Genomic DNA, 24420 nt, shown 5'->3' with positions numbered 1-24420 from the left:
AATACCAGCAATGGGATCTAAGACTGGAGGTTGCAAATTCAAGGTCAGTTGGCAGTACCTAGTGAGACACTATCTCAAGCGTGTGTGTGTGTGTGTGTGTGTGTGTGTGTGTGTGTGTGTCTGTTTAAGCAAGAGCAGCCTTCAACATTTTGGGGACTTGTTTGTTTGTTGAGATAGGGTTTATACTGTAGCCTAAGCTGCTCTTGAACTCCTGGGAATCCTACTGCCTCAGATTCCTGAGTGCTTTGGAATCCAGAAATGAAGCCAGTAAACCTGTCTCAAATTTCTGCAAAGTAACCAAGACAATTGTTACCACAACCCCAGGTCAAGGGTGTTATCCTCAGTGGAATTAGTGGAAGGCTGTGCTGATCAGAGAGGCTTGGGCTTTCTAAGAACCTTGTGTTCTGTGAGTGCTGTTGAGAGACACAAGGAGGGAGATAGAAGGGAACGCGTCATGTTTAAGTTGGTAACCAGTTAAGGGCTCAGAATTTGTCTTCTGCTCCTCTGTCTCTCCTTCCTTTCCTACTCTGTTTCAGAGACTGGAGAAGCTAAGAAAGAGTGGGGACTGGGATGGAAAGGAGGGGAGGGGCTTAGAGAATGGGCCATGTGGCAGGGATGGGAAGGAGGTAGCAGGGGCCCAGTGTGGGGATGATTCTGAGGCCCAATAGGCTTGACCCTTGACGGCCCAGGTGATGTCTAAAGGGTGGTGTCCTGAAGGGCCCTCGGGTATGGGGCTCAGGGAAGAGATTGGAAATAGTCATGGGGTGGGTGAGCATGGAAATAGCATCAGGGATGAGGAACTGAGGTTAAGAGGGTCCAGGAGGAGCCAGGCGGTTGTGGGGCACATCTTTGATAATTCCAGGACAGGCCCCAAAGCTACAGAGACAAACCAAATTAAAAAAAAAAAAAAAAAGAGGGTTCAAGAGGGTGTGGCTGGGAGCTGGAGAGATGGCTGAGTGGTTAAGAGTACCGGCTGCTTTTCTAGAGGTCCCAGATTGGATTCATAGCACTCAGATAGCACTCACTGGCCCCTTTAGCCCTAGTTCTAGGCGATTTTATTCACTCTTTTGTCCACCCTGGGTGCTAGGCTGCCGCCTGGAGCACTTACATACATACAGGCAAAACGTAAAATTAAAGTTACAAAAATAAGAGACACTGGATAACTGACATTCTGGAGCAGGCAAGGGGGAAGGAGAACACGCTGAAACCTCTTGGGCCGACATCTCGGTCCCTTCCTCCTACAGGATGGTAGGGCTGCTTCCTAGGGCACGCTACTGCGCAAGTGCAAGACATCAGGAAGCAGCAGGCAAACAGGCGCCTAGAGTTCTTGCGCAGACTGCCATCGCTGTGCCATAGTCACGTGACAGCCACAATTGCCCCCAACGGTAGGTACCAAGCCATTTGGGCCCGAGTCCAGGCCTAGAGCGATTTGGAGCTTTCGGGACCCTCGGCTTTTCACCACACCCACTTCAGCCCCACACTTCAGCCCCAGCCCCAGTTCAGCTGCCCTTTTGCTCAGACCCCATCTCTATTCTGGGAACCTAAGACCTCCCCAGCTCGCAGACCCTACCAGCACCCTCCAGAGCCTCCTAGCTCTTTCATACTGCAGAGCCTCTCCCAGGCTCAGATTCTGCCCGCAGCCCATGAGTTTCGCTGGAATGCCCACCCTGCCCTAAAACTCGCATTATCACTTCTGACCCCTTGGGCCCCTTGGGCTCCTGGTCTTCTTGTGTATGGCTCCCTAGTCGGGTCTTCCAGACACCTCCTTTCCCATCAGACACTCCCGAATCCCCTTCTCAACTACACCGCTCCCAAGCTCAGCCAGCCCTATTGGTCTTCTCTTCCACTCTGCCCTCAGGAGCCGATGCATTCGCAGGCCTCACGCTTCCCGGTGGAGCTGGGCACCGTGAGGGATCCAGATGCCCAGGTGGGCCGTCTGCATCGCCTAGCTCTGGCTGGAGGCCCATGCTGGGGCATGGCCAGGCTCCTGCGCAGAGGTGAGGTTCAGAGTGAGAAAAGAACCAGCCAGCACCATGGAGCGACAACTTCCATTGACCAGTTCATAACGGGGTGCCAGGGTCCTATGTTGTCGCTGCTACCTGCTGTGTGCCAAAATCTATGGTAGAAATGGGATATAGGGTGAATCTGGCCTCTGGATCACCGGGAACGAAATATAGTCGGTGGGGAAGGGATTCACTGGGTGTAAAAGGACGTCTCACAGTGTAAGCCATTCTGCAGAAAGGTGGGAGAAGAGACCCTAGGAAGCTGGAGTGGCCTGAACAAAGTGAACTGGGCATGTGTGTGACCAGCCAGACTCGGGGAGAAGAAGCTGAAGAGGTATTGGATCCAGACAGTAAAGAGCCTGAGATCCACTGTTTGATGTTGAGTCGTAGGTGCTGCCGTAGAGAGAAAGAGAAGCCCACTAAGATGCTAAGCCTTCATTATCCAAAAGAGTAGAGGGGTCCAACCTTCAGAGTAGAGGGGTCCAACCTTCTCAGAGAAGACTGACACCCAGCTAGCTTGCTCTGGTTACTTTATTCAATTACAAGGTTGATTGGGGCAGGGAAAGGTTCCAATTATCAAAGTCATCTTGCCCTGCTGCCCATGAGAGCAGACAACACACATCTCAGTCCCTTTTGATTAAGGCTTAAGAACTCCAGGTCAGCCAGGAGTGTCTTTGGACCAAGGTCGGTGCCGCTGCCAGCACTCATGTACCACCGAGAGCAGACTCTCCAGAGAAACAGCTCTTCAAGGTTTCCACAGCCTCAAAACAATGTCTCAGCCCCTACTGATTAACCCTAACATAGCAGCAGGTTTGCAGAAACACTTCTCTAAAGCCGGATACAAGGTTTTCCTTCTCTATTGCTGCAAAGATGTGGGGTGTTGTTGGATTTTGTGGTTTGTTGGGAACAGGAGTAGGGAATTCACACTCCGATGAGCAGTCAATGGTTTCACAAGTTCCACTGATTTGTTTTTGTTTTTGTTTTTTTTGGTTGTTTTGTTTTGTTTTTCAAGACAGGGTTTCTCTGTGGTTTTGGTTCCTGTCCTGGAACTAGCTCTTTTAGACCAGGCTGGCCTCAAACTCACAGAGATTCACCTGCCTCTGCCTCCCGAGTGCTGGGATTAAAGGCGTGCGCCACCACCGCCCAGCAAATGTGTAGCCCAGGCTGGCCTCGAACTCATGATCCTCCTGCCTCTGCCTCCTTCAGCAAATCCTACTGGCGTGCGCCACCACAACTGGCAAATAGACCACCCCAGATGGGACTCTGATTTTTCCAAGTTGATACTCTGACCACTTTCTAAACTTGTTTAATAGCTCTGATTGCTGGCTGTGTCTTAAGTTTTTGTTAGCTGAAGAGAGAAACAGCCATGATGGTGCACAGCCACTCGCCACTCTAGTCCGCAGGAGGCTGAGGGTGAAGGATAGAGAGTTTGGGAGGAGCCTGTGCTAATGAGACCCTGTCTCAAAAAAAAAAATTAACTCCCAAACTGCTGTTGCCACTTGGCACACACTTTATTTTTTATATTTAAAGAATTAAATCTGTTTTTTGTACTGCCATGCTTGCTGTTGGGGTTTTTAATTATAATAATAGCTGGGCGGTAGTAGCCACACCTTTAATCCCAACACTTGGGAAGTAGAGACAGGTGGATCTCTGTGAGTTTGAGGCCAGCCTAGTCTACAAGAGTGAGTTCCAGGGGCTGGAGAGATGGCTCAGTGGTTAAGATCACTCACTGACTGCTCTTCCAGAGAACCTGGGTTCAATTCCCAGCACCCACATGGCAGCTCACAACTGTCTGTCACTCCAGTTCCAAGGTATCTGACACCTTCACACCAATGCACATAAAATGAATCTAAATAAATCATTGTTTAAAAAAGAACAAGTTCGGGGCTGGAGAGATGGCTCAGTGGTTAAGAGCATTGCCTACTCTTCCAGAGGTCCTGAGTTCAATTCCCAGCAACCACATGGTGGCTCACAACCATCTGTAATGAGGTCTGGTGCCCTCTTATGGTCTTCAGGCATACACATAGACAGAACATTGTATACATAATAAATAAATAAATATTAAATAAAATAAAATAAAAATAAAAAAGAGCAAGTTCCAAAACAGACTCCAAAGCTACAGAGAAACCCTTTCTCAAAAAAACAAAACACTATATATATTTAATTGTATATATAATTTTTTAATAATTAGTAATTCCCATTTAAGTTTTCTGAGGTTTTTTCTCCATAATTAGGTATAAACACTAAATTTCATCAATTTACTTTTTCTTTTATTTTTGTATCTTTTGTTTTTGTTTTTCAAGACAAGGTTTCTCTGTGTAGCCCTGGCTGCCCTGGAACTCACTCTGTAGACTGGGCTAGCCTAAACTCACAGAAATCCACCTGCCTCTGCCTCCAAGGGCTGGGATTAAAGGTATGCACCATCACTGCCCGACTAGTTTTATTTTTTTTTCTATATCTAAGAATTCAGTGACTTATTCATGCCAGGCAAGCACTCTGTCACTGAGCCACACCCCGGCCCCTCACTGAGGGATTCTAGGCAGGAGCTCTACCACTGAGCCACACCCCAGCCCCTCACTGGGGGATTCTAGGCAGGGGCTCTACCACTGAGCCACACCCCAGCCCCTCACTGGAGGATTCTAAGCAGGGGCTCTACCACTGAGCTGTACCTTCAGCCCAGGACATATAAATTTTGCCCCTTTAATTCATAAAGATCTATTACTCTGACGGGTTTTCTTACGTGGAAGAACACCTGCTTTCTGGGGATGAGTTTGAGTTACTTAGGTTTTTGCCTGTGTGATCCATTCATGGTTTTACTTTCTGGTTCTGGAAACTATCATCCAGGTTTGGAATTAAGGCCAGGTGGGCCTCATAAAACAAGCCTCACCCTCTTTGTGTATTTTGGTTTTGGAACTTGTTTGGGATGATCTAGTCCTTGCAACAATTTGTGTTTTTGGAAGGTGCCTTCGGGGCACAGGTTGAGAGTGGACAACCAGTTAAGATGTCTGTGCAGACGATGATGGCTGGGCTGTGAGTCAAGTGTGAGGCAGAGAACATGGTGCTCAGAGGATCGGGAAGGAGCCACATTTGGCCCTGATTTCACACCTCTGGCCTGGGGAGGATGAATATTATAATGGCCGGCAGATGTCTCACCTAGTTCTAGCTCTGTGGAGTTACTTCTAGTGCCCTGTGTTGAGGCGCTAGTTCCAGGCCACAGAAATGGAGTCAGGGATCAAAGCATGGGTGTGCTGCCATCAAAGCCTTGGCTAGTACAGCACCAGAAGTGGGATGGGTGAAGAAAGGGGAAGAACAGGCACCAAGCCGAAGAAAAACAGTGGGGGCTGGCTGGAGCCTTTGCCAAGTCGCTGGGGATGTACTCAGCTGATAGCATGCTTGTTCACAGTGCTCAGCGCCCTGGGTTGGCACCTCGGCACACATAAACTAGTCATGGTAAATCCCAGCACTCAGAGACAGGAGGAGCAGAAGTTCGTGGTCATCCCTGGGTACATACTGAGTGCCAGGCTAGCCTAGAAGTCATGAGATGTGTGTTGCCTGGTGGCCAGAGAGACTTCCAGGAGTCTGGAGTGAGCACAGGTTTAGACTTTGCTGTCCCTCAGTTGTCCAGGTAGATGGTGAGAACTCTGCTGGGCAGACGGGGCTCTTCCTGTCTGCACTACTGGGCCATACTTCTACTGTGCGCCTCCTACTGGCCTTCGGCGCCAACCCGAACCAGTGAGTAGACAGGTCCCAGTACCCCAACACTCTCAGGGCACAAATCCCCTTCCAGAGCCTAGTGCCTTCCCTGGCCTCTGGGTTAACCTCTTCTGGCTCCCCAGTGACTGTTCTCATTCTGGTGCCTTCCAGAGTTCCCAAAGATCCTCCCCCTCCCACCCTGACCCCCCTGAGTTCTCATGTAATCCTCTTCCCAGGACTCCTCCCTTCCACTCAGCCCCCATTCAGCTCCCTTTTGTGCCTGTCTCCTCCCCTTTCTTCATCCACCCACCCCTGCCTCTGGTTCTGTCCCAGCCGCTGCCTTGATGGCAGCACACCTGTGCATGCCGGCGCCTTCTCAGGCCGAGGGCTGGTGATGTGGTACCTGCTTCAGGCAGGAGGTGACCTGCGTCTGCGTGACCGGCAGGGTCGCACGCCAAGAGACTGGGCTGAGCAGGGTGATGCCAAACAGAGCTGGGAGGTGAGTAGTTGCCAGGGTACGTTAGAGTCAGCAAGGCCAGCATGGGCGCCCAGTCTCACCCTGTGTCCCACCCAGGTGCTGGAGGTGTTGCGGTGGTGTAGTACTCACATGTCAGCGCTGGTGCAGAGTGGGGAGCTGGCGCCCACTGTGTCCCCGAGTCAATTACAAGCTAGCTCTGGACACAGCCTGTGTGGCACCCTGCCCTCACTCAGGCTGGCACGGGCAGACAGGTAACAGATCACATTCTTGAGCTTCCCGGGCCAGCACACCCAGTGACCCCATGCTTACCCTCAGCCTGCCCTTTATCCCAGGGCACTGAGGCAAGGGCAGATCAGGAGATCCTTCCAAACCCCAGCCTTGGGGTTCGGCAAGGTAAGAGGGAGAGGATGGGAGAGCAGGGACCCCTGCATCCTCTTGGTGCTCAAAGCCCTGCTTTTCCCTCAGCTGAACAGCCTGCAGCCACCGGCACTGATAATAGGCATCCCGCTGGTAGACCCCAAGGAGCTAGTACCAACCCAGGGTGAGCCTGGCCGCACCTACGAGAGCAGTTCTCATACCCTCATGGCCAAGTGAGAGCCCCTTCCGCCTCCTGCTTCCCTCACAAAGAAATCCTGCCCATGTCACTCACCTGCCGCCCATTCTCCAGCCTCCTGTGGAAGGGCCACCCTGTTACTGTACGTCAGCTGAAGACGCCGGAAACCCGCCCAGACGTGCTACTGGCTGACCTTCAGCACTGCAGGTTACCAGTCCCAGCTGACCGCTGGCTCCAGCAGTCCATAACCAAGAGGATGTGGTACTGGCCATAGTTGTAGTTAAGCGTTGTCTCTGGGCTAGCATCCCGCATGGAGCCCTCCAGCTGTAATGACACCCTCCCAGAGAGTGGTACCCAGAGAGGAGGGAGGGATGGGAGGGGACTTGGGCAGATATGGACTGGGACTGACCTGTCACTGCTAGGCTGTGATGGAGGGTCTCAGTGTTTTTTGCATGGTAGCTGGTGAGACAGTCTTCCCCTGGCCCATGGTAGGTGGCCTGTGGCCAGAAGCAGCCCTCACCTTGAGCAGGTGGGGGACATTCTGAAGGACCTGCTCTGCTCCCTCCCAGCATCCTGCACCACCCTGGCCTTCTGCTGCTGATGGCAATGAGCCCCTCAGAGGACCTGTCCGGACTCAGCCTGCTCTTTGAGCCAGTGTGTCTGAGCTCCCTTTATATCCTGCTGCACTCAGCAAGAGCGGTTGAGGAGGGTCCCCGAGTGCTGCCAGGCCTGCTGCCCAGCTCTCTGCTGCTCCAGGTGGTGGAGGCCCTGTTGTTCCTGCAGTCCCGCTGCTGGGCCCATGGCGGCCTCAGTTCTCATGCTGTGCAGCTAGTGCGGCCGGGCCTGGTTAAGGTGAGCCACCTAGAGCACGGGCGTCCGCTGAACCAGCCCAGGCTGCAGCCCAGGTGAGAGCCTGCCCCCATGTCTGCCCTATCTCCCTCCTGGCAGCCACTAGCTCACCAGACCTTTTGACCTCTCCAGGCGGCAACGGGACTACCCCCAGGGACACCCAAGTCCAGGGCTTCCCCCACCCCCTGAACTGTACCCATGGCTACCACTTGAGCTGATCCGTGGTGACATGCCAGCCCCTACCTCAGACCTCTACAGCTTCTGCATCCTGGCCCAGGAAGTCTTCACTGGTCAGTGGCTCACCCTACACTCCCTGCCCACCATGGAGATGTAGCACTAGTGTGGGTCTCCTCATGGTCCTTCTTCACAGGAGCGCTGCCGTGGGCTGGGGGAGAGGGACTGGAGGTGAAGGCAAAGCTGGAGGCAGGTGAGAGCCCGGCCCTGGACCCCTTGCTGCCAGCCCCTTATCAGGCCTTGGTTCAAGCAGGGCTGGGCCTAGAGCCTGCTGACCGCTGGGGCAGCTTGCAGAGCACTCGCTACCTATTGCGAAAGGCCATGGCCAAGGTACAGGAAGGTCAGAGTGGCTTGGGTACTTATGGAACCCCAGGGAGGGCCCATGTCATCACATCTCACCTCTTTCTATAGGACTCAGAACCCAAGGTCAACTCCCCAGCAGAGTGGACAGCACTGTCTCCTGTAACCCTGGGTTCCCTGCCAGGTTAGAGGGTTCAGATGATGATGGGGTGTTCTGGACACTGTGGAAGTGTGCATAACTTTCAGTCATCTGCTCTGCATTCCCAGAGCATCTGTACCGTGAAGTGACCCCCAGGGCCAAGGCCAGATCAAGGCTTGTGCTCCCTTTCCCAGACCCTTCCCAGGTAGGAAACAGAAGAATGATCAGTAACCAAAGGAGGTGTGGGGACCCAGACAACCATGCTAGTTTCTTGCCTTTGTTTTCTATAGGCCCTGGATAGTTCTGAGGTCACAGATCGCAACAGAGTCCAGCAGAATGCAGCCTGGGACTCAGGCAGCAGCTTGACTCTAGGCAGCAGCTTCAGTCCCAGCTCCAGTCTACATCTGGACCCCAGCTCTGGTGTGGGCCCCAGTCCCAGCCCCAGTACACACTGTTGCCCGGAATCCATCTCAATAGTACGGATACCCCTACTCCATTACTAACCTGCACCCTAGCCTCTGACCTGTAATTCCCTGAGCAGCCCACCAGCCTTGTGGAGCAGCTTCCCTGCTAGGGACCCATAGCTCTGAGGAGCAGAGTGAGAGGAAGTTCTGTCAGGACCCAAACTCCGCAGGGGCAGCTGTGGCACACATGGGACTGCTGTCCTGGACCCCCACCCATGCGTGCTGACAAAGAGGCTTCAATGCCCAGAGAGCTACTGCCAGGGAAGGCCATGAGAACACCCAAAGCCCCAGGCTCTGAGCTTCCGTGGCAGCTGGTGGCACCTTGCCCTTTCTTCCCACAGAAACCTGATAGTGAGGAGAGTGAGCTGACGGAAGGCAGTTTCTTCTCCCGGCTACAGGAGTGAGATACACAGGCTGTGGTGGGCGGCCGCGGGGCCCCTCCCTCACCCTGAGCTAAGCCCAGGTCTGTCTGCCCTACTGCTGCCCAGGATGGATCTGCTGGAGGAGATCATGGCAGAGCTGCAGAATAAGTGCCACCTTGAAGACACTCCCAGGCTGAGCCCCACTCTTAACCCAGACTCCTAGGGTGCCCACAGCTCTTCCTGCAGACATTACCCTGGGAGCCTTCCCAGGACTGACCCCATTCCTCAGTGTCTGCCTCAAAGCAAAGAAAGTCCCCGGTTTGTCTCTTCTTCATTCAGTGGCTCCAGAAGTCAAATTTTTGCCATTTTTATTTATTAATGTTGTCAGGTGGTTTAGTGGGGTGCATAGGGAGAGGTGGGCAGGGACTGTCTCCCCACCCCTGTGCACAGAGCAGCACAGGCTGGAGGCTCCTGGAGGGAGGAGGAGGACAGGATATCAGCCTTGTTCCACCACTCCCAATTTGTGCAAGGGCCCCAGGAGGGAGGTGGGGGATGGTCACACCCTGCAACTCAGGGTACGGACATAATGATTTTGGGTTAGGGACCCACATCAGAGCGAGTTACAAAGTTAGAAACCTGGAGTGGGGTAGCAAGCTCAAGAAAATACAAAACAAAGGATTGACTTGGACCAAGATCCAATGTGGGGAGGGTCCTTTCTTGGCCCTAGCTCAGCAGTAACTTCTGGTCTGCCCTTCCGAATGTAGGGACCAGCTGGGAGTGGGATAAGGAGGAGGGGGACCAGCCCCCTCTCCTCTATGTCCTCCATTTCTGTACAAGGATCCTCGAAGTTCGCCTCCCCTCCCATAGGCTGGTGGAGCTGCCCTATAGAGCAGGAGAGGCTCAGGGGAGCCCCAAGGTCCAGGTACCCGATGTGGGGTACGGGGACCCCAAGGAGCCCGCTGCTTCTGGGGGAGGCGGGGAACAGGGGGCCCAGGATCTGACCGGCTTCGGGGGTGGGCAGGAGGAGAGGAGGAGGAGGAAGAGGCAGGTGATGAGCCCCTGGGCCCTAGGGCTAGGTTGACATAGAGGGGCTCAGGCCGGGTAGGGCGCCGGGCAATGTGCTGGGAGACTGAATGGCTAAGATGGTCAGGTGGAAAGCAGGAGGGGGGCGGTGGGTAGCTGAGCAGGAAGTCAGGGGACCTGTGGAGTGGTGGTGACTGGCCAAGCATGCCATATGAGGCATTGAGCCTGTCGGGAGGCATGGAGCGAAATGGACTCCAGGGCTGGCTGGGGCCAGAATAGGAGGTCCCCTCCCCTGCCCCGATCTCGTAGTACAGATTGTCTCCCCTGTCAAGTGCTGAGGAAGCACCCAGAGAGTTCCTCCAGACTGGGGCCGGGGAGCTGGGTGGGAATGATGGGGGACCCAGGGAGTACAAGCCTTGTTTGGGGATCCCAAGGAAAGGTGGCAGACACTCCCGGGGGGCTGAGAAGAAACTGGGGTTAGAACCCTGTGAAGGGACAGAACATGGGGATTGGGCTGTCATCTCTGGGGCATCCCTGTAAGCCCCACCTGCCCTAATCTGGGCACTGACATGGGAAGGGCCCCTGGGACCCCTCCTTGAGGTCCCCAAGGGCCGCTGGCTTCTCACCAGGCTTCCATCACTTTGTTGTCTTGGGAGGTAAGGTGGAGGACCTGGAGCCCAGGCATCTGGGTGGGCTAAGGAGGGAGGGTGTGGTCCACTCCCTGAAGTCCCCAAAGGCTCCCCACCCACCTCTAGGGATAGTGAGCGACGAAAAGGGGAGTGGGGAGCAGGTGGGGTGCCCCCCTGCTCTTGTTGGCTCTGTTGCTCTGCCACCTGCTGAGCCCTCTCAGCCAAAGCCAGGGCCATGAGACGAGCTGGGTTCTTGGGGGGTGGGGGTGGAGCCCCACCAGGGCGCAGTAGAGACAAGGGTGGGGGCAATAATGGTGAATCCATGCCAGGACCTACAATACAGAAAGGAATAGAAAGGGGGTCAGCTGGGTCCTGGGACAGTTTGGGGACTGGGTGTGAGATCTACTGAATAAGACTCACTGTACTGGCCTGGAGCTCCCCGGGGACCTGCTGGTGCTAGCTTACTGCTGATCTCCTGCTGACAAGTGTCACTTAGCTGGGCCTCAGCTCCACGCAGCAGCAGAGGGATGAGATGGGGGCGCAGGCCTGGGTTAGGGCTCAGAGCTGGTGTTGGGGTGACTGAGGCAGGTGTTCCTCCAGCCCCCAGCAATTCCAGGACAGCAGGTGGCACTGATACAGCCAGTGGCTCTGAGATGTCCAGGGCAGTGGGCGAAGCAGGGTTGGTGGGTCCATGGGGTGACAGGGCTTGTGGGGTTGCCCGAGGTGGGAAGGCAGAGGCAGAGGCTGGAGGTGCTGGACTGGCAGGAGGTGCAGGGTCCCCTGGGGTAGGGCTGCTGCAGCGAAAGGTAAGGGGATCAAAGTCGAGTCCCCGAAGCCCTTCCAGACAGCGGGGAGGACTGAAATCCAGCTCATCACCATCATCTAGCCAGGCTGATGTGCGGTGTGAGGGGGACCCAGAGAGTGGCCCCAGGCCAGCTGCTGAGGACTCTGAGGAGGAGGACGAAGATGAAGATGACGAGGAAGACGAGGACAGGCTCTCACATGAGCCAGCAGGTGCTGGGCCCACAGGGAAAGCATCACTACTGGAATGAGGTCGTCGCAGCCGGTGCAGCCTCTGGAGGCCTGTTGGGAGAGGGCAGCACAGAGGTGAGAACCTTACAGACCAAAACACCCCGTGAGGACGGGATACAACTTGGCAGAAACCATGTGAAAGGAAGCAGAGCTCCCTAGAGGACACCTGACTCAGAAAGAGCTGTTCAGAGCATGAGTGGTCGACAAGGTTATGAACTAGTCCAGATTCAGAGTGAGGGTGGCATCCGGTGCATAGCTATGAAGCATGAGCATGGCAGGCTGTCACACACTCTGTAGGGTGTCCAGATGGACACCCGCCCTGGAAAACCAGCTGTTCTGATGCTGTGAGCGTGTGCTGAGCCCACACAGCAGCAGCTTCATTCACTCCTGAGCATCACGCAGAGCCTGCTCACTAGGAGTGTGACAGGATTGCTGACAAGAACCATTGGGTGGAGAATGGTGAACACAAGACACACACACATATGCACAGACAGAGAGAGAGAGAGAGAGAGAGCACAGTGGGAGGAGCTAAGTTGTACTGGTCAATGTAGATGGTTGTCTGGTTGTGTATTCTGAAAATCAAGCAGCATATGCAGTCTGCCTCCCACTTCCCATGTTGCCCACACATGCATCAGAGCAACTGGAACTGAGCAACAAGGCTTTCACATAGACACCTGCAGGGGCGTGAGCCTCCAGAGTGAGGGATGATGGCTGTCAAGAGGATGCCTCTGGGCAGGGGCAGCAGCAGGGAGGCACTCCCAGGTAAGTTATGGGGACTCTTTTAATTGCATCCAGAGTGTTTGGGGATGTTGATAATATTACTTAAGTATTTTCAAAAGGAACGACTAAACAAAAGACCCTGTATGAACTAGTGAATGCAGTGTGTATTGTCAATAGCAATTTATATCTAAGTCGTACCTTAGACTTATCTAGCTTACGCCTGAGGCCTTGGTTTTAAAAGTATAAATCCTTTGCTTGATCTGGTGACTCACACATGTAATCTCAGTTCTTGGGCTCAAGACAGTTAAGAGTTGTGGGGCCAGCCTGGACTATACAGGCCAGCCAGAACAACATTAGCAAGACCCAGCCTTAAAACCATAACAAAAATCCCCTAAAACAAACAAAACAAACCCAAGGCCCTCTCCTCCAATCTGAAGTACAACATTTAAAGGTGAAACCAGGGCCTTGATTCCTCCTAGCTCAACTTGGGCACATGTAGGGTCCACATTATGCTCACCAGCCCCGCTGGCCTGCGATGACAGAGACTCCTCACTTTTGGCAGATCTCAGTGTGACAGTGTCAGGTCTGCTACCTGTAGGGAGAAGAGAAGTCACCGGCCTCTCCAGTACTATAGCCACTCACATCACCCACACAGCAAGGGCTCAGCCTCTGACCTGTAGGCTGTGGTGCAGCCCGGCTGCCGCCCAGCCAGGGCAGGGGCTTCTTCCGGGGTATGCTGGGGCCCCGCCCCAGAGCAAAGAATGTCTTCCAACTGCTACCCCCTGGCTTCCGTTGTTTCTCTGTTCTCTCTCTTTTCCTTCTGGAGTTTGGGTGAGAGAGAGCAGGCAGTTTGAGAAACCAGGGCTCCCAGCTACTCCTCCCTCCCCAGCATCCCATGCATACCTTTCCACTGGTGAGGCTGGGGTCTTGGGAGTTGTGGGCTCAGTAGGCGTTCCAAGACGGCCTTGGGTGCGTGCCTGGGCTTCCTCCAGTGTCAGCAGGCGAGTGGAGGGACTGCTTCCCGCAAGGGACTTAGGTCTGGGAAGGAGGCAGCGACCTGGAGAGGTCCGAAAGGGGACAAGTATAAGCTTTGGGCCACTTGAGACTACAGGCGAAGCCAAGCGCCACAGCCCAAGCCCCGGCCCCGCAGCGTGCCCACCCGGGCTGGCAAGGCAGGGGCCGGTGTAGATCAGGCGGGAATGGGGGGGCAGCAGGCAGGTAAGGAGGAAGGGTGAGGCAGAACGAGCTGATGAGAAGGCAGCTCCCAGCAGCCAGCAAGGGCAGTGGCTCTGGTCAGTTACCTCGGGCCAGAGGGCCCTCCGACGAGCAGAATCCTGACTGGGCTGGGGTCCGGGGCAGGGCAGGGAGTCTGGGCAGGGCCAGGGTGGGGTCAAGTCTGGGGACCTCCCACCTCCTCCCAGGTGGACCCAAGGCCCCAAGGGCCCCCAGGAACTATAAGGGGTGAAGGAAGAACGGCGTCCTGGCCAAGAAGTGGGGATCCTGGGCGTAGGAGCTGAAATGAGAAGGAGGGGGGGCGCGGGGAGGGATGGGCCAGGGTGGGGTCCTCAAGGAGCTGGGGGGGAGGTCTAGTCAGTGGAGTAAGGGTAGGGCCAGGAGCCCACCTGCCCTCCCACTGCAGCCCTGACAGAGCCTGACACTGAAGGGCAGTAGCCAGGATATCAGCGGATGGACTGGACATACCTGCAGGGTCCAGGCCAGCAGAGGTGAAGGTATCACTGAACAGGACCTCCACGTGGGTGAGCAGGAATTCCACCACCACCGACTGCACCCGGACCTCACGGAAGGCTGCTGCCCCGCCCAGCCCCACTGACTCCAGCTCCATAGACCTGGAGGCAGGGCAAGTAATGCCACATACCTTGAGCCTGATTGGCAGTGTGTGGTGCCAACTGCAGAGACCACTGCCCTTCCAGCCTATACCTCTGCCAGTCTTGAAGTGACAGAAGCTAAAATTGGGCTTTCAACTCTTCCCAGACTTGTTTCCCCCACCTCCTCTACCTCTGTCAGTCCTGAGCACCCACATTCAGTCTGTCAGTAAACCACCACTGCACCTGAACCTCCAAAAGTCTGTTCAGATTCTAACACACCCCTTCTGCCCCATCCTGTTTGGTACAGTTCAGGAAAGTATCCCCAAAATGTCCACACAGTAAAGACTTGGTCCCCAAGGTGGGGATTTAGGAGGTGGGACCTGGTGGAACCTTTATGTCACTAGAGGCATGCTCTCAAAGACAGTCATGGGGTCCTGGATCTCCCCTAACCATTCCTGTGTCCTGTGAAGTTTTATTCTACCACATACTACCACCATGTTACCCTGTCACAAACCCAAAGACCACATGGAGTCAGTTGATTGTGGAATGAGACTGTGTTTCAAAACGAACGCTTCCTCTTTAGAAGCTAACTGCTATGGGTATTTTGTTACAGTTACAGAAAAGCTGACTGACGTAGTCCCATCCCCATTCTCATGTGGACGTCCTGCTCTGTTCCTCCCCCTGCTCCAACACAGTCCTCAGACTGTCAGTCAGGCTTTCCCAGCTTAGAGCCTGCCTTGGCTATACCTCAACCCACAATGAAATCTTCACTATGACCTATAAGTCTGGTCTCCTCTCATCTGTGACTTGGTCCTCTGCTCCCTGCCCTTGCTCTTTCACTCAACTGCAGCCCAACAGACATCCCTGGGATTCCTTCTAACCCCCAAATCCATATCTGCCTCAGGTTTGTACTCTGCTCCCTCTGTAATCTGATTCTCCCCAGATACTCTAGTGGATCCCATGTTGGTCTTTATGCAAGTGTTATTTTCTGAATGGAGTCTGCCCCACTGAAAGAAGCTTACCGTAGCAGGTTGGGTGCCCAAACAATGGCCAGGTTGCGGGCATGCATGCTGGTGTTAGCACTGTGTCTTGCCATTCGGGCCAGGTGCCTCAGCAGGTACTCTAGGGTCCTGGGGCAGAAGTCATAGCAGACAACTCTCACCTCAGTTCCCTGCACCCCTACTGTAGCCCTTCTCGACCCTGCCCATTTACCTGTAGTGTGGAGGGGGCAGCTGCTGGATGACGTCGTGTACTCGCACCAGGCGTTCTTCCTCTCCAGGCACTGACATGGCCTCCTGTGATGATGGACAGGCATGATGGTGCTGGGCCATATGCAGCTGGCCCCTCTTCCCTGGCCAGTCCCTTTACTCACACTGAACTTCCCATAGAGCTGGTAAGTGAGCAAGGGGTTGGGCAGCTCCCGGAAGTAGAGCTTGCACAGGGAGGACACACTGTGGATATCTTGTAGGAAGGCAGGGCCAGACAGCTCGGGGATCCTCTCGCTATCAAACTCATGCCTGAGAATCACCAGATCAAGGAGAGGAAGGTGTGTTAACCTGGTTCATCAGGTCATGACCCCTACCCCAACCTACAAGTCCCACAGATGGATGCAACACTCTACCCCAGGCCCTGTGCAGGGATCCAGAAAGAGAATCTTACTAAATCTCCCAATGACCCTGAGTGGCAAAGACAACGGAGCAATTTTAGAAAGGGGAGCATTGAGGCTCATGTGTAAGATGCCTCTGCTACTTCAGGCCAACTCCAAAGTCTAACTATGCTCCTGCCATAGGCCACATGCTGTGCCATTCTCAGGGCTTTAGCAGTCCCTGGGAAATGAAGGCCCCAATAGCCCCTGCTCACTACTCTGTTGACTGTCTGCTGCTCACAGGGAAAGCCTTTCCCCTCTGAGATTCCACCCAACTCACTGCTCCCTCTACTCTCGCCTGCAGTCTCTGCTGGCCCCTGTCCTTGCCACATTCTTTCCCACTTTTATGCCTCCTTGGCTCAGAACCTTCTGGTGTTTCCCTTAAATGAAGTCCAAATTCTAAATCATCCAGGTGGCCCTGTACATGTGGAGCTGGGGTGTGGCTCACTGATAGAGTACCTGCCTAGAAACCCCAGAAGGGCTAGGAGCATGGCTCAGCAATGGAGTGCTTGCTTAGCATGCACATAGTCATCCCAGTACTGAAGTGCAAGAAGCCCTGCATGTGCTGCCCGGGTGAGTCTCCCTACTGTCTCCACTGCTATACCCCTGCATGGCTGCTGCCTCCACCACGAGCACTTTTAATAGGATATCGCCTGCTCTCTCACCTCTTTCCCATGAGGTCTCCTTCTTCCACTACTCAAGACTATGAGCTCTCCATCCTGGTTTTCTTTTGTAGTGGTAGTGTTTTGTTTTGGATTTTGGGAAAGTCTCTTACATAACTCCAGCTGACCTAGAACTCCCTACGTGGCCAACTATGACCTGAATGCCTGATTCCCCTACCTCTACCTCCCAAGTGCTGTGATTCCTGGCATAGCCAACTATTCCTTGCTCTTTCTCCTTGTTTATTTTGGTCCTCATTAGCCCAAATCTATTTTTCTCCACTACAACTGTAGTACCTCAGCCATCTTGTTTGTCCCTCAAGACCTTCCAGGTGTGTCATTTACTGTGGTGCCCCCAGCCCTAGAGTCAGTCTTGGCATGTGGTAGGGTCCATGGAGCTGACCCTCTGGGGATGCTACTTCTACTCTAACTGTCCGGCGTTGGCCTGGCTGTCACCTCCCAAGGAAGCCTCAGGTCACCATTGCACCATGCCTTCCTAACTCCCAACAAATATGACCCTGACATGTAGCACAGGGCTGGGACAGAAGGTGCTAATAAATGTAGGCTGTGTGTGCTCACCGAAGCCTCTGGATGTTGGAGGACACGCCTGAGAGCCGGTAGATTCCATCCACCACACCATGGGCCTCAATGAACTCGGAGCAGCATCGCAACACTTGGGGCACTGGGAGAAAGAAGCAGTGTCAGGACCAGAGCTGCAGCTGAGGCAGGATGGGTGAGAGATCCCAGGCCTCACCATCCTGGCCTGAGTTGCTGAGGTGCTCTCCAAGATCACAACCGAACACCCTCTGCCGCAGGATTCCCCGTTGGCGCAGCCGCTGGCGGGAGGGTCGAGAGCGCATGAAGGTGCGGAGGAGCCCTGCCAGCTTCCCACGTGGCCGAGGCACAGCTGTGGGGGCAAAAGCAGACCACTTAGAGTCAGGAGCACAAATGATTAGGTGGGGCCAGAGGCAGAGACCTGATCCCTTGTTTGCATTACCTGAGGTTAAAGAGGAGATACCCTGAGGAGCTGGGATGCCACACAGGGGACTGTCAGCGTCTGTGGGTGGATAATTGTAGAGAGGACAGGTGGTAGGCAGAGGGGAGGGGACCGCCCACTCTCCTTGGTACTTACCTGCCTTTAGGCCAGGGCCTGGCCTCTCTGTGAAGAGCTCCACACACTCACTGGGGAAGAAACCAACCTGAGGAAGGACCACAGTCAGTAGCTGGGGCACCCTGGTGGGCATCGCGCCCTACTGCACATGTCCACCTCACCCAGTTCACCTGAAAACCCCGTTTGCCCCGCCACCAGCTCCGATCCTCTGTAGGTGGCATGTCGATCACTGAGACAATGTCTCCCACCTGGGAATGGGTAGAAGAAGGGGGTTCAGGAAAGGCAGGAGAAACAGAACACAGTTAGAGGCCATTGCTGTCAAGTCTCACCTCAAAGGACAGCTCATCTGGTGCCTGGGCAGTGTACCGCTTGACCACGTGGGCGGCAGCCACAGCAGGAATGTTGAGAGAGGCCTCTTCACTGAGGAGTAGGCGCCGGCCATGGTTGTCCAGCTGAGACAGAGTCAAAATGTGGCAAGGGGAAGTCAGAGCCATCAGTAAAGTCACATAAGCCTCCTCCATGTCCAGTGAGGCCACCACTTATCTATCAGAGTAGCTGTCAGTCAGAACCATAGTCCAAACACATAAATTCTTTTTGTTTACTTGGGGTTTTTTTTATTTGTTTTTGTTTGTTTTTTTCAAGACAGGGTTTCTCTATGTAGCTTTGGAACCTGTCCTGGACCTCGTTCTGTTGACCAGGCTGGCCTCGAACTCACAGAGATCCGCTTGCCTCTGCCTTCTGAGTGCTGGGATTAATGGTATACAACCACCACCTGACCAAACACCTAGATTCTTATTGCCTCTAAAAAAACAAAACAAAACAAAAGGCTGGTGAGATGGCTCAGCAGTTAAGAGTGTTTGCTAGAGGACCCAGGTTCAGTTCCCAGCACCCACATGGCAGCTCACAACTGTTTGAGACTCTAATTCCAAGGGAGCCGGGCGATGGTGGCGCACGCCTTTATTCCCAGCACTCGGGAGGCAGAGGCAGGCGGATCTCTGTGAGTTCGAGATCAGCCTGGTCTACAGAGCTAGTTCCAGGACAGGCACCAAAGCTACAGAGAAACCCTGTCTCGAAAAAAAAAAAATCCAAGGGGATCTGATCCTTTTATCCAACCTCTACAGTCACACGTGTGGTGGACACACATACAGGCCAAACACTCACCCACATGAAATTAAAAAAAAAAAGCCAACAAAATTACAACAGCAAGAAAAAAAGTTGTCTCTTCTTCCCTACCCCAACTTGTCCCAAGACTTCCCTGTCCCCAAAACCCCCACAGATACCTGCACTTTCATCCTTCATAGCAGACACTGGCATTTTGTCCATTAAATTCATTAAGTTTGTGTCACTGTCCTGTGCTGTGAGTCACAGCAACACATTTCTAACTAGTATACCTTTAAATCTCCACAGCCACACAACTACACACACACACACACCTACCTTTCTCTCGCAGGCATGCACCCACACAGACACTAAAATAATATCAATGCCTCCTCCCCTCTGGCTTCCTTCTTTTTCTGTGCCCACACACTCTAGGCTGCTTCTTGTGCCTCAGACACTTCTCACTAGATCCTAGCTCCAGCTTCTCCATGCCAGGCCCACCTCCATCCAAGTGAGCACAGGCCCACAGTTGAGGTTACTGTCCACCAGTCCTGACAGGGTCTCCAGGTACTGCAGCAGCAATGGTACCAGCATCTGGGAGCAAATTGCCAAGGATGACTCCTGTGAATTGATGAGGACAGAGCCCGCTCCCCTCCCGCAGGACCCAAGCTCATCTCTCAGCAAGGCTGAAATCCAGCCCGGATGCCTGGGCGTGGTTCAGTTGTTAGCTTCTGAAAAACCCTCATATCACACTGAGCTGAGCTCTGGAGTGGAACTGATGTGGCCGTGCTGGCCTGTGAACCCTTGAACCTTCCCATAACCGCCAAACCAAAGGGGCCCTCTAGTCTCCTATCCTGTTTCTAAGGCTTCTTCATTCTGATTGTTGGAACTCAGATCGTACCACTGGAACCTTCCAAGTGCTGAGATTACAGGCTCACACCAGCACGTCCTACTCAAGAGTTCTGAACTATTTCCCTCGCCTTGCTGGCTGTACACATGGCTGATGAGGACACCCTTGATGGCTCAGGCAGGGACTGAGACAAGCAGGTTACCTGGGCAGCCCTGGCACCCTCTGGGGGTGGAGGGAGCTCTGGGAGACAGGAAAATCTCCGGTCAAATATGCACCGGTGGAGATGGGCATCCAGGGAACGGAAATCATCATAGCTCCGGAGAACTGGCCAGGAGCGACCCTGTGGGAGCAGTCAGGACAGAGAGTACAGACTCCATTACACAGAGCTGAAGACTACAGTGAATAGTCCCTCAGGCTAGATGAGAGGCAAGGGCAGCCTCACCTGACAGGTCACCTGTACTCCAAACACCAGCTCATTTTCTCCAGAGAGGCTGGGGCCTTCACGCTCTGGAGACAGCAGGAGCTGCAGAAAGAAGCACAAACCAAAGAGGGGGCTTCAGTTTTGTCCCAGACCTAATCTTTCTTGGCTGGGACTATCTAGGGGTAAATCTGGTTCCCCTCTTGGACCTCCACAAGGACAAGGCCTGGCAATATCACTGTCTGGGAACAGAGCCCTGGTGTGGAGCAGGTGCCTAGCAAAAGACTGCTGTGGAAGAATACAAAGAGTTAAGTGGCGGATGGGAGAGCAGGCCTTCCAGTTGGCTCGCCATTATTCCTGCTGGTGTCTGCTCAAACATGAGGTGGCCAGGACTCAGGGATGTGCTTCGGGGCAAAGTGGCTTGCCAACAGTTCACCTTCCCACCTGGGTAGAAGTTCCCTTACCTGAATGTGGCCAAAGTCAACATTCTCATAGTGGAAGTGGGCACAGTCAGCCAGCCGGGGGAAGGGACCTCGAGGAGCTGAGAGCCTGGGAGAAAGGCAAAGTATCAGCTACAGTTCTCTCCTGGAGCTCCCCTCTCTCCTAGGATAAGCCCCTTGGCACCGGCTCACCTCTTCCCGGGCTTCCCCTTTGCACCAGCCCCCCCTGTAGAGGGTACAGGCTGCACTGAGCCCTCCCCTGGGCCATCCAGACTGTCAGTGCTGCGGGCCTGTAAAGCAGAGAGAAGAATCAGAGGCCCCCAGAGATGGGAGCAGGACAACAGGAGCTTTGTTATCTGCCAGCCTGGGCCTTGAGCCTGGAGGCTCTACACATTGTCCGGCAGCAGGGGCAAAAGGGTAGGTCAACAGATGAGTGCTGGGCTGTAGCGAGCCTGCTTCTTCGTGTGTGGTCTGGGATGAAGGCTGGAGGTGCAGGGACCAAGGGTGAGCAGGTAACAGAAGCGAAAGCATGCTGGTCCTGTCTGTGCATGTTCAAGACTCTTCTGTAGCCACTGCAGGGTACAGTCACTTGCCACTGTCTGGACTTCACAGTCCACATCTCAGTAATCTGCTCCCAATCTCTCCCCTCCTGCCAGACTGGTTTTCACTAAGTACAAGCGTGACTGTTTTCCTAGATTCCGCTTCAGCGACTCTCATGCATTCTAGATGAAGTCGGAATTCTCAGGTCTGGCAGTCAAGCTTCCTTGAGCTGGGTGCTGTTTGCCTCCCCAGTCCTGCTTCTACCCCCCATTCTCAGAGCTCTGACTTTTCAGAACACAAGTGCCACCTTCTCATTTTCCTTCTATGCCTTTGAAAGGCTGTTCCTCAGACTGGAACTTCACCCACCCTGTCACCAGGTTCTCTCCTCTTCCTTCTTCAGGTCTCACCTCATGTACATTGCTCCAGAAAGCCCTCTCTGTCTGTTTAGGCTGTTACACACCTTTGTCTCCATCCCCTGGGCTTCCTCCATCCCAGGCTGCACAGCTATACCTAAGCTTATCCATCTCGTTCTTAAACGCCTCTGGCGAGAAACTCATCTTTCCCATTGGACTCCGACCTCCCCTGAAGCAGGGCCCCAGGCTGGGACCCCCAGCGCGCCCGAAAGAGTTGGGCAGAGTTGGAACTGTATATTGCTCTCTGGGTCCCTGATATACCATGTCCATCCAGTTGCACAGTGCATAGACTGGGCAACATCTGATAAATAAATTAAACCAGCTGCCAGATGGGGATTCAGGGATTTGCTAGACTGGGCTTTTCCCTCCTCCATGTCCCTGCAACCCCGAGTTCATCCCTGGGTCTCACCCTCAGAGTCTGTCCCCTGCCAGCCCATGAAGTTCCCCAAGGCAGGATGTGATCTGACTGTTTCTGTGCCTGGAGCATGGGGCCTGCACAGAGGAGGTCTCAGTGAATGTCTGTGGAGTGAGGGAATGAATGGATGAATGAACGGGAGCAGTATGGTGGGAAAGGGAGACATGGAGGAGGGGAGATGAAGACAAGAAGATGGAGAAACCCCCAAGGCTCAAGTGGAACGGAAGCACAGTGTTGGCCTCTAGGGTAGAGGAAGGCGGGAGAGGATGAGATAAAGGTTCAGATCGATGTCTGTGGGAGGATTGAGAGCGGGTGGAGTGGGCTGAACAAGAAGGAAAAGGAGAAGAAAAGGGTCAGGCAGGGGATGGAGTGGGATGGGGGTGGGGCTCTGGAACGAGCAAGGGGCTGTTGGGAGCGGGAGGTGGTGGTCGGGAGGGTGGCTGGGGATGAGGATGCTGAGGAGGGCCCCGGGATGGGGGCTGGTTTCCAGGAAACCTCAGCAGGCGCCTTCGGGGTGGGGAGAGGGTGCAGTTCATGAAGCTGAACCAGCCCCCTCTTTTCTCAAGTCCGGGGTCCTCCGCCACTGTCACCCCTTTTGCAGGGCTCGGAACTGGGGGGAGGGGATGCGCGCTGAGGGGGCGGGGTCGAGGCCCGGGCTGCGACCCAGGACCGGACCGAGGTGGGGACCATAGGAGACCACGATGGAGGGTGAGGGGCGGCGGGCGGGCCGCGGGCTCGGGCGGGGCCGGGGGCGGGGCGCGCAGGGCGGGGCCGCGCGGACAGACTGGCACGCGGACAGACAGACTGATGGCCTCGAGGGCCCCTCACCACCATGGTCGCGGTAGCCTCCTCAGACCCTGGCGGCTTTCGAGTCCTCGTTCGTAATCCTCGCCGCTGCCGCCGCCGCCATGGTGACACAAAGGGGAGGGCGGGAGGTGCGCGCGGGCGGCCGCAGGCCCCGCCCCTAACGGCTGCCGGAGGGCTCTGGCGCGCGCCCCACGAGGGGCGGGCCAGCGGGCACGCGGAGGCCCTTTTCATTGGCTCCGATTTTGGCCTGAGGGGTACGCCCCGCCTATAAGACGGTTGTTTATTGGCTTGGGGTGAGGCTCCACCCTCCCAGGCCCTCCCCCTTCAGTCCCGCCCCCTGAAGTTTGACAGCACCACGCCCACGGCCGCTTGTCATTGGCGGTCAGCGTCCTCCTGAGATACAATCCGGTGTTCTTTATGCTCCGCCGCTGCCACTGTCCCTAAGCAGTCCGCCCTAATCCGTGGTGCGCGGTGGCTTCTCGGACGTGCATCCCTCAAGCAGCCTTTTCGAAGTGTGTGTCTTTCAGTCTCCACTCTGTCAGTCCTGATCCTGACCCCACCCACAAGCTTTTTGATCTAGCACATCCAGCTTGTGTTCGCACCCTATCCTCTGGACATTTTCCCTTGTTTCCCCACATCTGCTTCTTACAGGTCAGCCTCTAGTCTTTAACTCCTTTTTCTGGGAAAAGCTTCCGTATGGAAGGCTAGAACATTCACGTCTCTCAGAAAGCCAGGCACAGTATATATATATTTTTAATACAAACGATAGAGCAGTGCCCAGAAAGCATTGCAGCCACACCCTTTTCCGGAAGGATGCTTCCACTGATGAGGACCTACACAGGGTCCTCTTTTGGGAGCATGCCCCTGGTCCACTCGTTCAAAGACTGTGATCATTTAATTAGGGGATGCACCAATAATCAAAGCAAAGAAAAAAAGACAGACTTACCCACGTGGAAGCACAAACTTCTTCTGGCACCCTCTAGTCCTCCCTCTCTCCTTGACCAGGATGTTATTATAACATCTTTTATTGTTCCTTGTGTCTAAACAGCCACTTCCTTCTTGATTCAATCAAATGTGTGGTTTGCTAAAAAGACTGAAAACACATATTTACCTTGTGTCTGACATACAGAATTGCCTGTTAGAAATCCACCCCTTTTCTCTTCATAGATACATATATCAAAACAACCCACGCCATATATATATTCGCCATCATTTTATTAAAAGTTTCTAAGATATGGCAAGCTGACATCCACATATCCACCAGGTAGACCTTACCATCAACATTTTATCTCACATCGCTTATTATTTTATTAACCCATCCAACTCATCTGTGGATGCATTTCCAGACAAATAAGGCTGGGCATGGTGGCACACACCTGCAATCTCAGCACCTCAGATGTGAAGGCAGGAGATTCAGAGTTCAAAGCTGGTTTGTCTACATAGTGAATTGGAGGCTGGGCTCTATAAGACCCTGTTTCAAAAGGCAAACAAACCATTATACCCATACCATCTTGGAACGTACTGATTGCATTTATAAAAATGCAGTATTGGCATCTAAGTATTGCAACATGAATTTTGTTTTGTTTTGGTTTGGTTTGGTTTTTTGAAACAGAATTTCACTATGTACCTTGGCTGGCCTGGATTTCCCTATGTACATCTGGGTTTTTTAAATAATTTATTTTTATTTTATGTGCATTGATTTTTTGCCTGTGTGTATGT

General features: G+C 54.0%; 2 protein-coding genes across 4 annotated transcripts; one reads left to right on the top strand and one right to left on the bottom strand.

Moving 5' to 3' along the window:
• The first annotated feature begins 1864 nt into the window (after positions 1-1864).
• LOC142857441 (inactive serine/threonine-protein kinase TEX14-like) lies at positions 1865-9298 on the top strand. The gene is made up of 15 exons (XM_075985664.1): positions 1865-1997; positions 5621-5735; positions 6030-6195; positions 6271-6425; positions 6507-6567; positions 6640-6764; positions 6842-6934; positions 7297-7632; positions 7709-7866; positions 7947-8140; positions 8222-8294; positions 8378-8454; positions 8540-8725; positions 9055-9113; positions 9202-9298. Exons 1-15 carry the CDS (start codon positions 1865-1867, stop codon positions 9296-9298), a joined length of 2028 nt encoding a protein of 675 aa, XP_075841779.1.
• Positions 9299-9426: 128 nt separating this feature from the next.
• On the bottom strand, positions 9427-22880 carry Arhgap33 (Rho GTPase activating protein 33). Of its 3 annotated transcripts, none has more exons than XM_075985405.1 (22): positions 22723-22880; positions 21889-21998; positions 20719-20816; positions 20551-20635; positions 20111-20191; positions 19871-20008; positions 19320-19412; positions 18050-18172; positions 17891-17968; positions 17742-17808; positions 17607-17666; positions 17364-17516; positions 17189-17291; positions 15678-15822; positions 15518-15600; positions 15328-15435; positions 14181-14326; positions 13383-13536; positions 13154-13299; positions 12997-13071; positions 11148-11810; positions 9427-11059 (listed from the first exon to the last, which is right to left on the bottom strand). In XM_075985405.1, exons 2-22 carry the CDS (start codon positions 21964-21966, stop codon positions 9804-9806), a joined length of 3933 nt encoding a protein of 1310 aa, XP_075841520.1. In that variant the 5' UTR covers positions 21967-21998; positions 22723-22880; the 3' UTR covers positions 9427-9803. The 3 variants fall into 3 exon arrangements, with proteins under 3 accessions (XP_075841520.1, XP_075841511.1, XP_075841529.1); XM_075985396.1 differs by having other exon boundaries at positions 21889-21971; positions 22723-22841; XM_075985414.1 differs by lacking the exon at positions 21889-21998 and having other exon boundaries at positions 22723-22828.
• Positions 22881-24420: the final 1540 nt, after the last annotated feature.

This window comes from Microtus pennsylvanicus, chromosome 1 (genome assembly GCF_037038515.1).
Source record: "Microtus pennsylvanicus isolate mMicPen1 chromosome 1, mMicPen1.hap1, whole genome shotgun sequence".
Taxonomy (NCBI): Eukaryota; Metazoa; Chordata; class Mammalia; order Rodentia; family Cricetidae; genus Microtus; species Microtus pennsylvanicus.
The sequence above is the reverse complement of the archived record's forward strand: the minus strand, read 5'-3'. Positions and strand labels throughout refer to the sequence as shown.

Bases quoted from the DNA above. Each gene is read 5' to 3' on its own strand.
- Arhgap33 (XM_075985405.1), bottom strand. From the start codon at position 21,966: ATGCTCCAGGCACAGAAACAGTCAGATCACATCCTGCCTTGGGGAACT. The intron at 20,817-21,888 runs GTGAGACCCAGG...TCTGCTTTACAG, and splicing joins GCAGGGGACAGACTCTGAGG to GCCCGCAGCACTGACAGTCT. The intron at 20,636-20,718 runs GTGAGCCGGTGC...CCTTTCTCCCAG, and splicing joins AAGGGGAAGCCCGGGAAGAG to GCTCTCAGCTCCTCGAGGTC.
- LOC142857441 (XM_075985664.1), top strand. From the start codon at position 1,865: ATGCATTCGCAGGCCTCACGCTTCCCGGTGGAGCTGGGCACCGTGAGG. The intron at 6,196-6,270 runs GTGAGTAGTTGC...TGTCCCACCCAG, and splicing joins ATGCCAAACAGAGCTGGGAG to GTGCTGGAGGTGTTGCGGTG. The intron at 8,726-9,054 runs GTACGGATACCC...TTCTTCCCACAG, and splicing joins GCCCGGAATCCATCTCAATA to AAACCTGATAGTGAGGAGAG.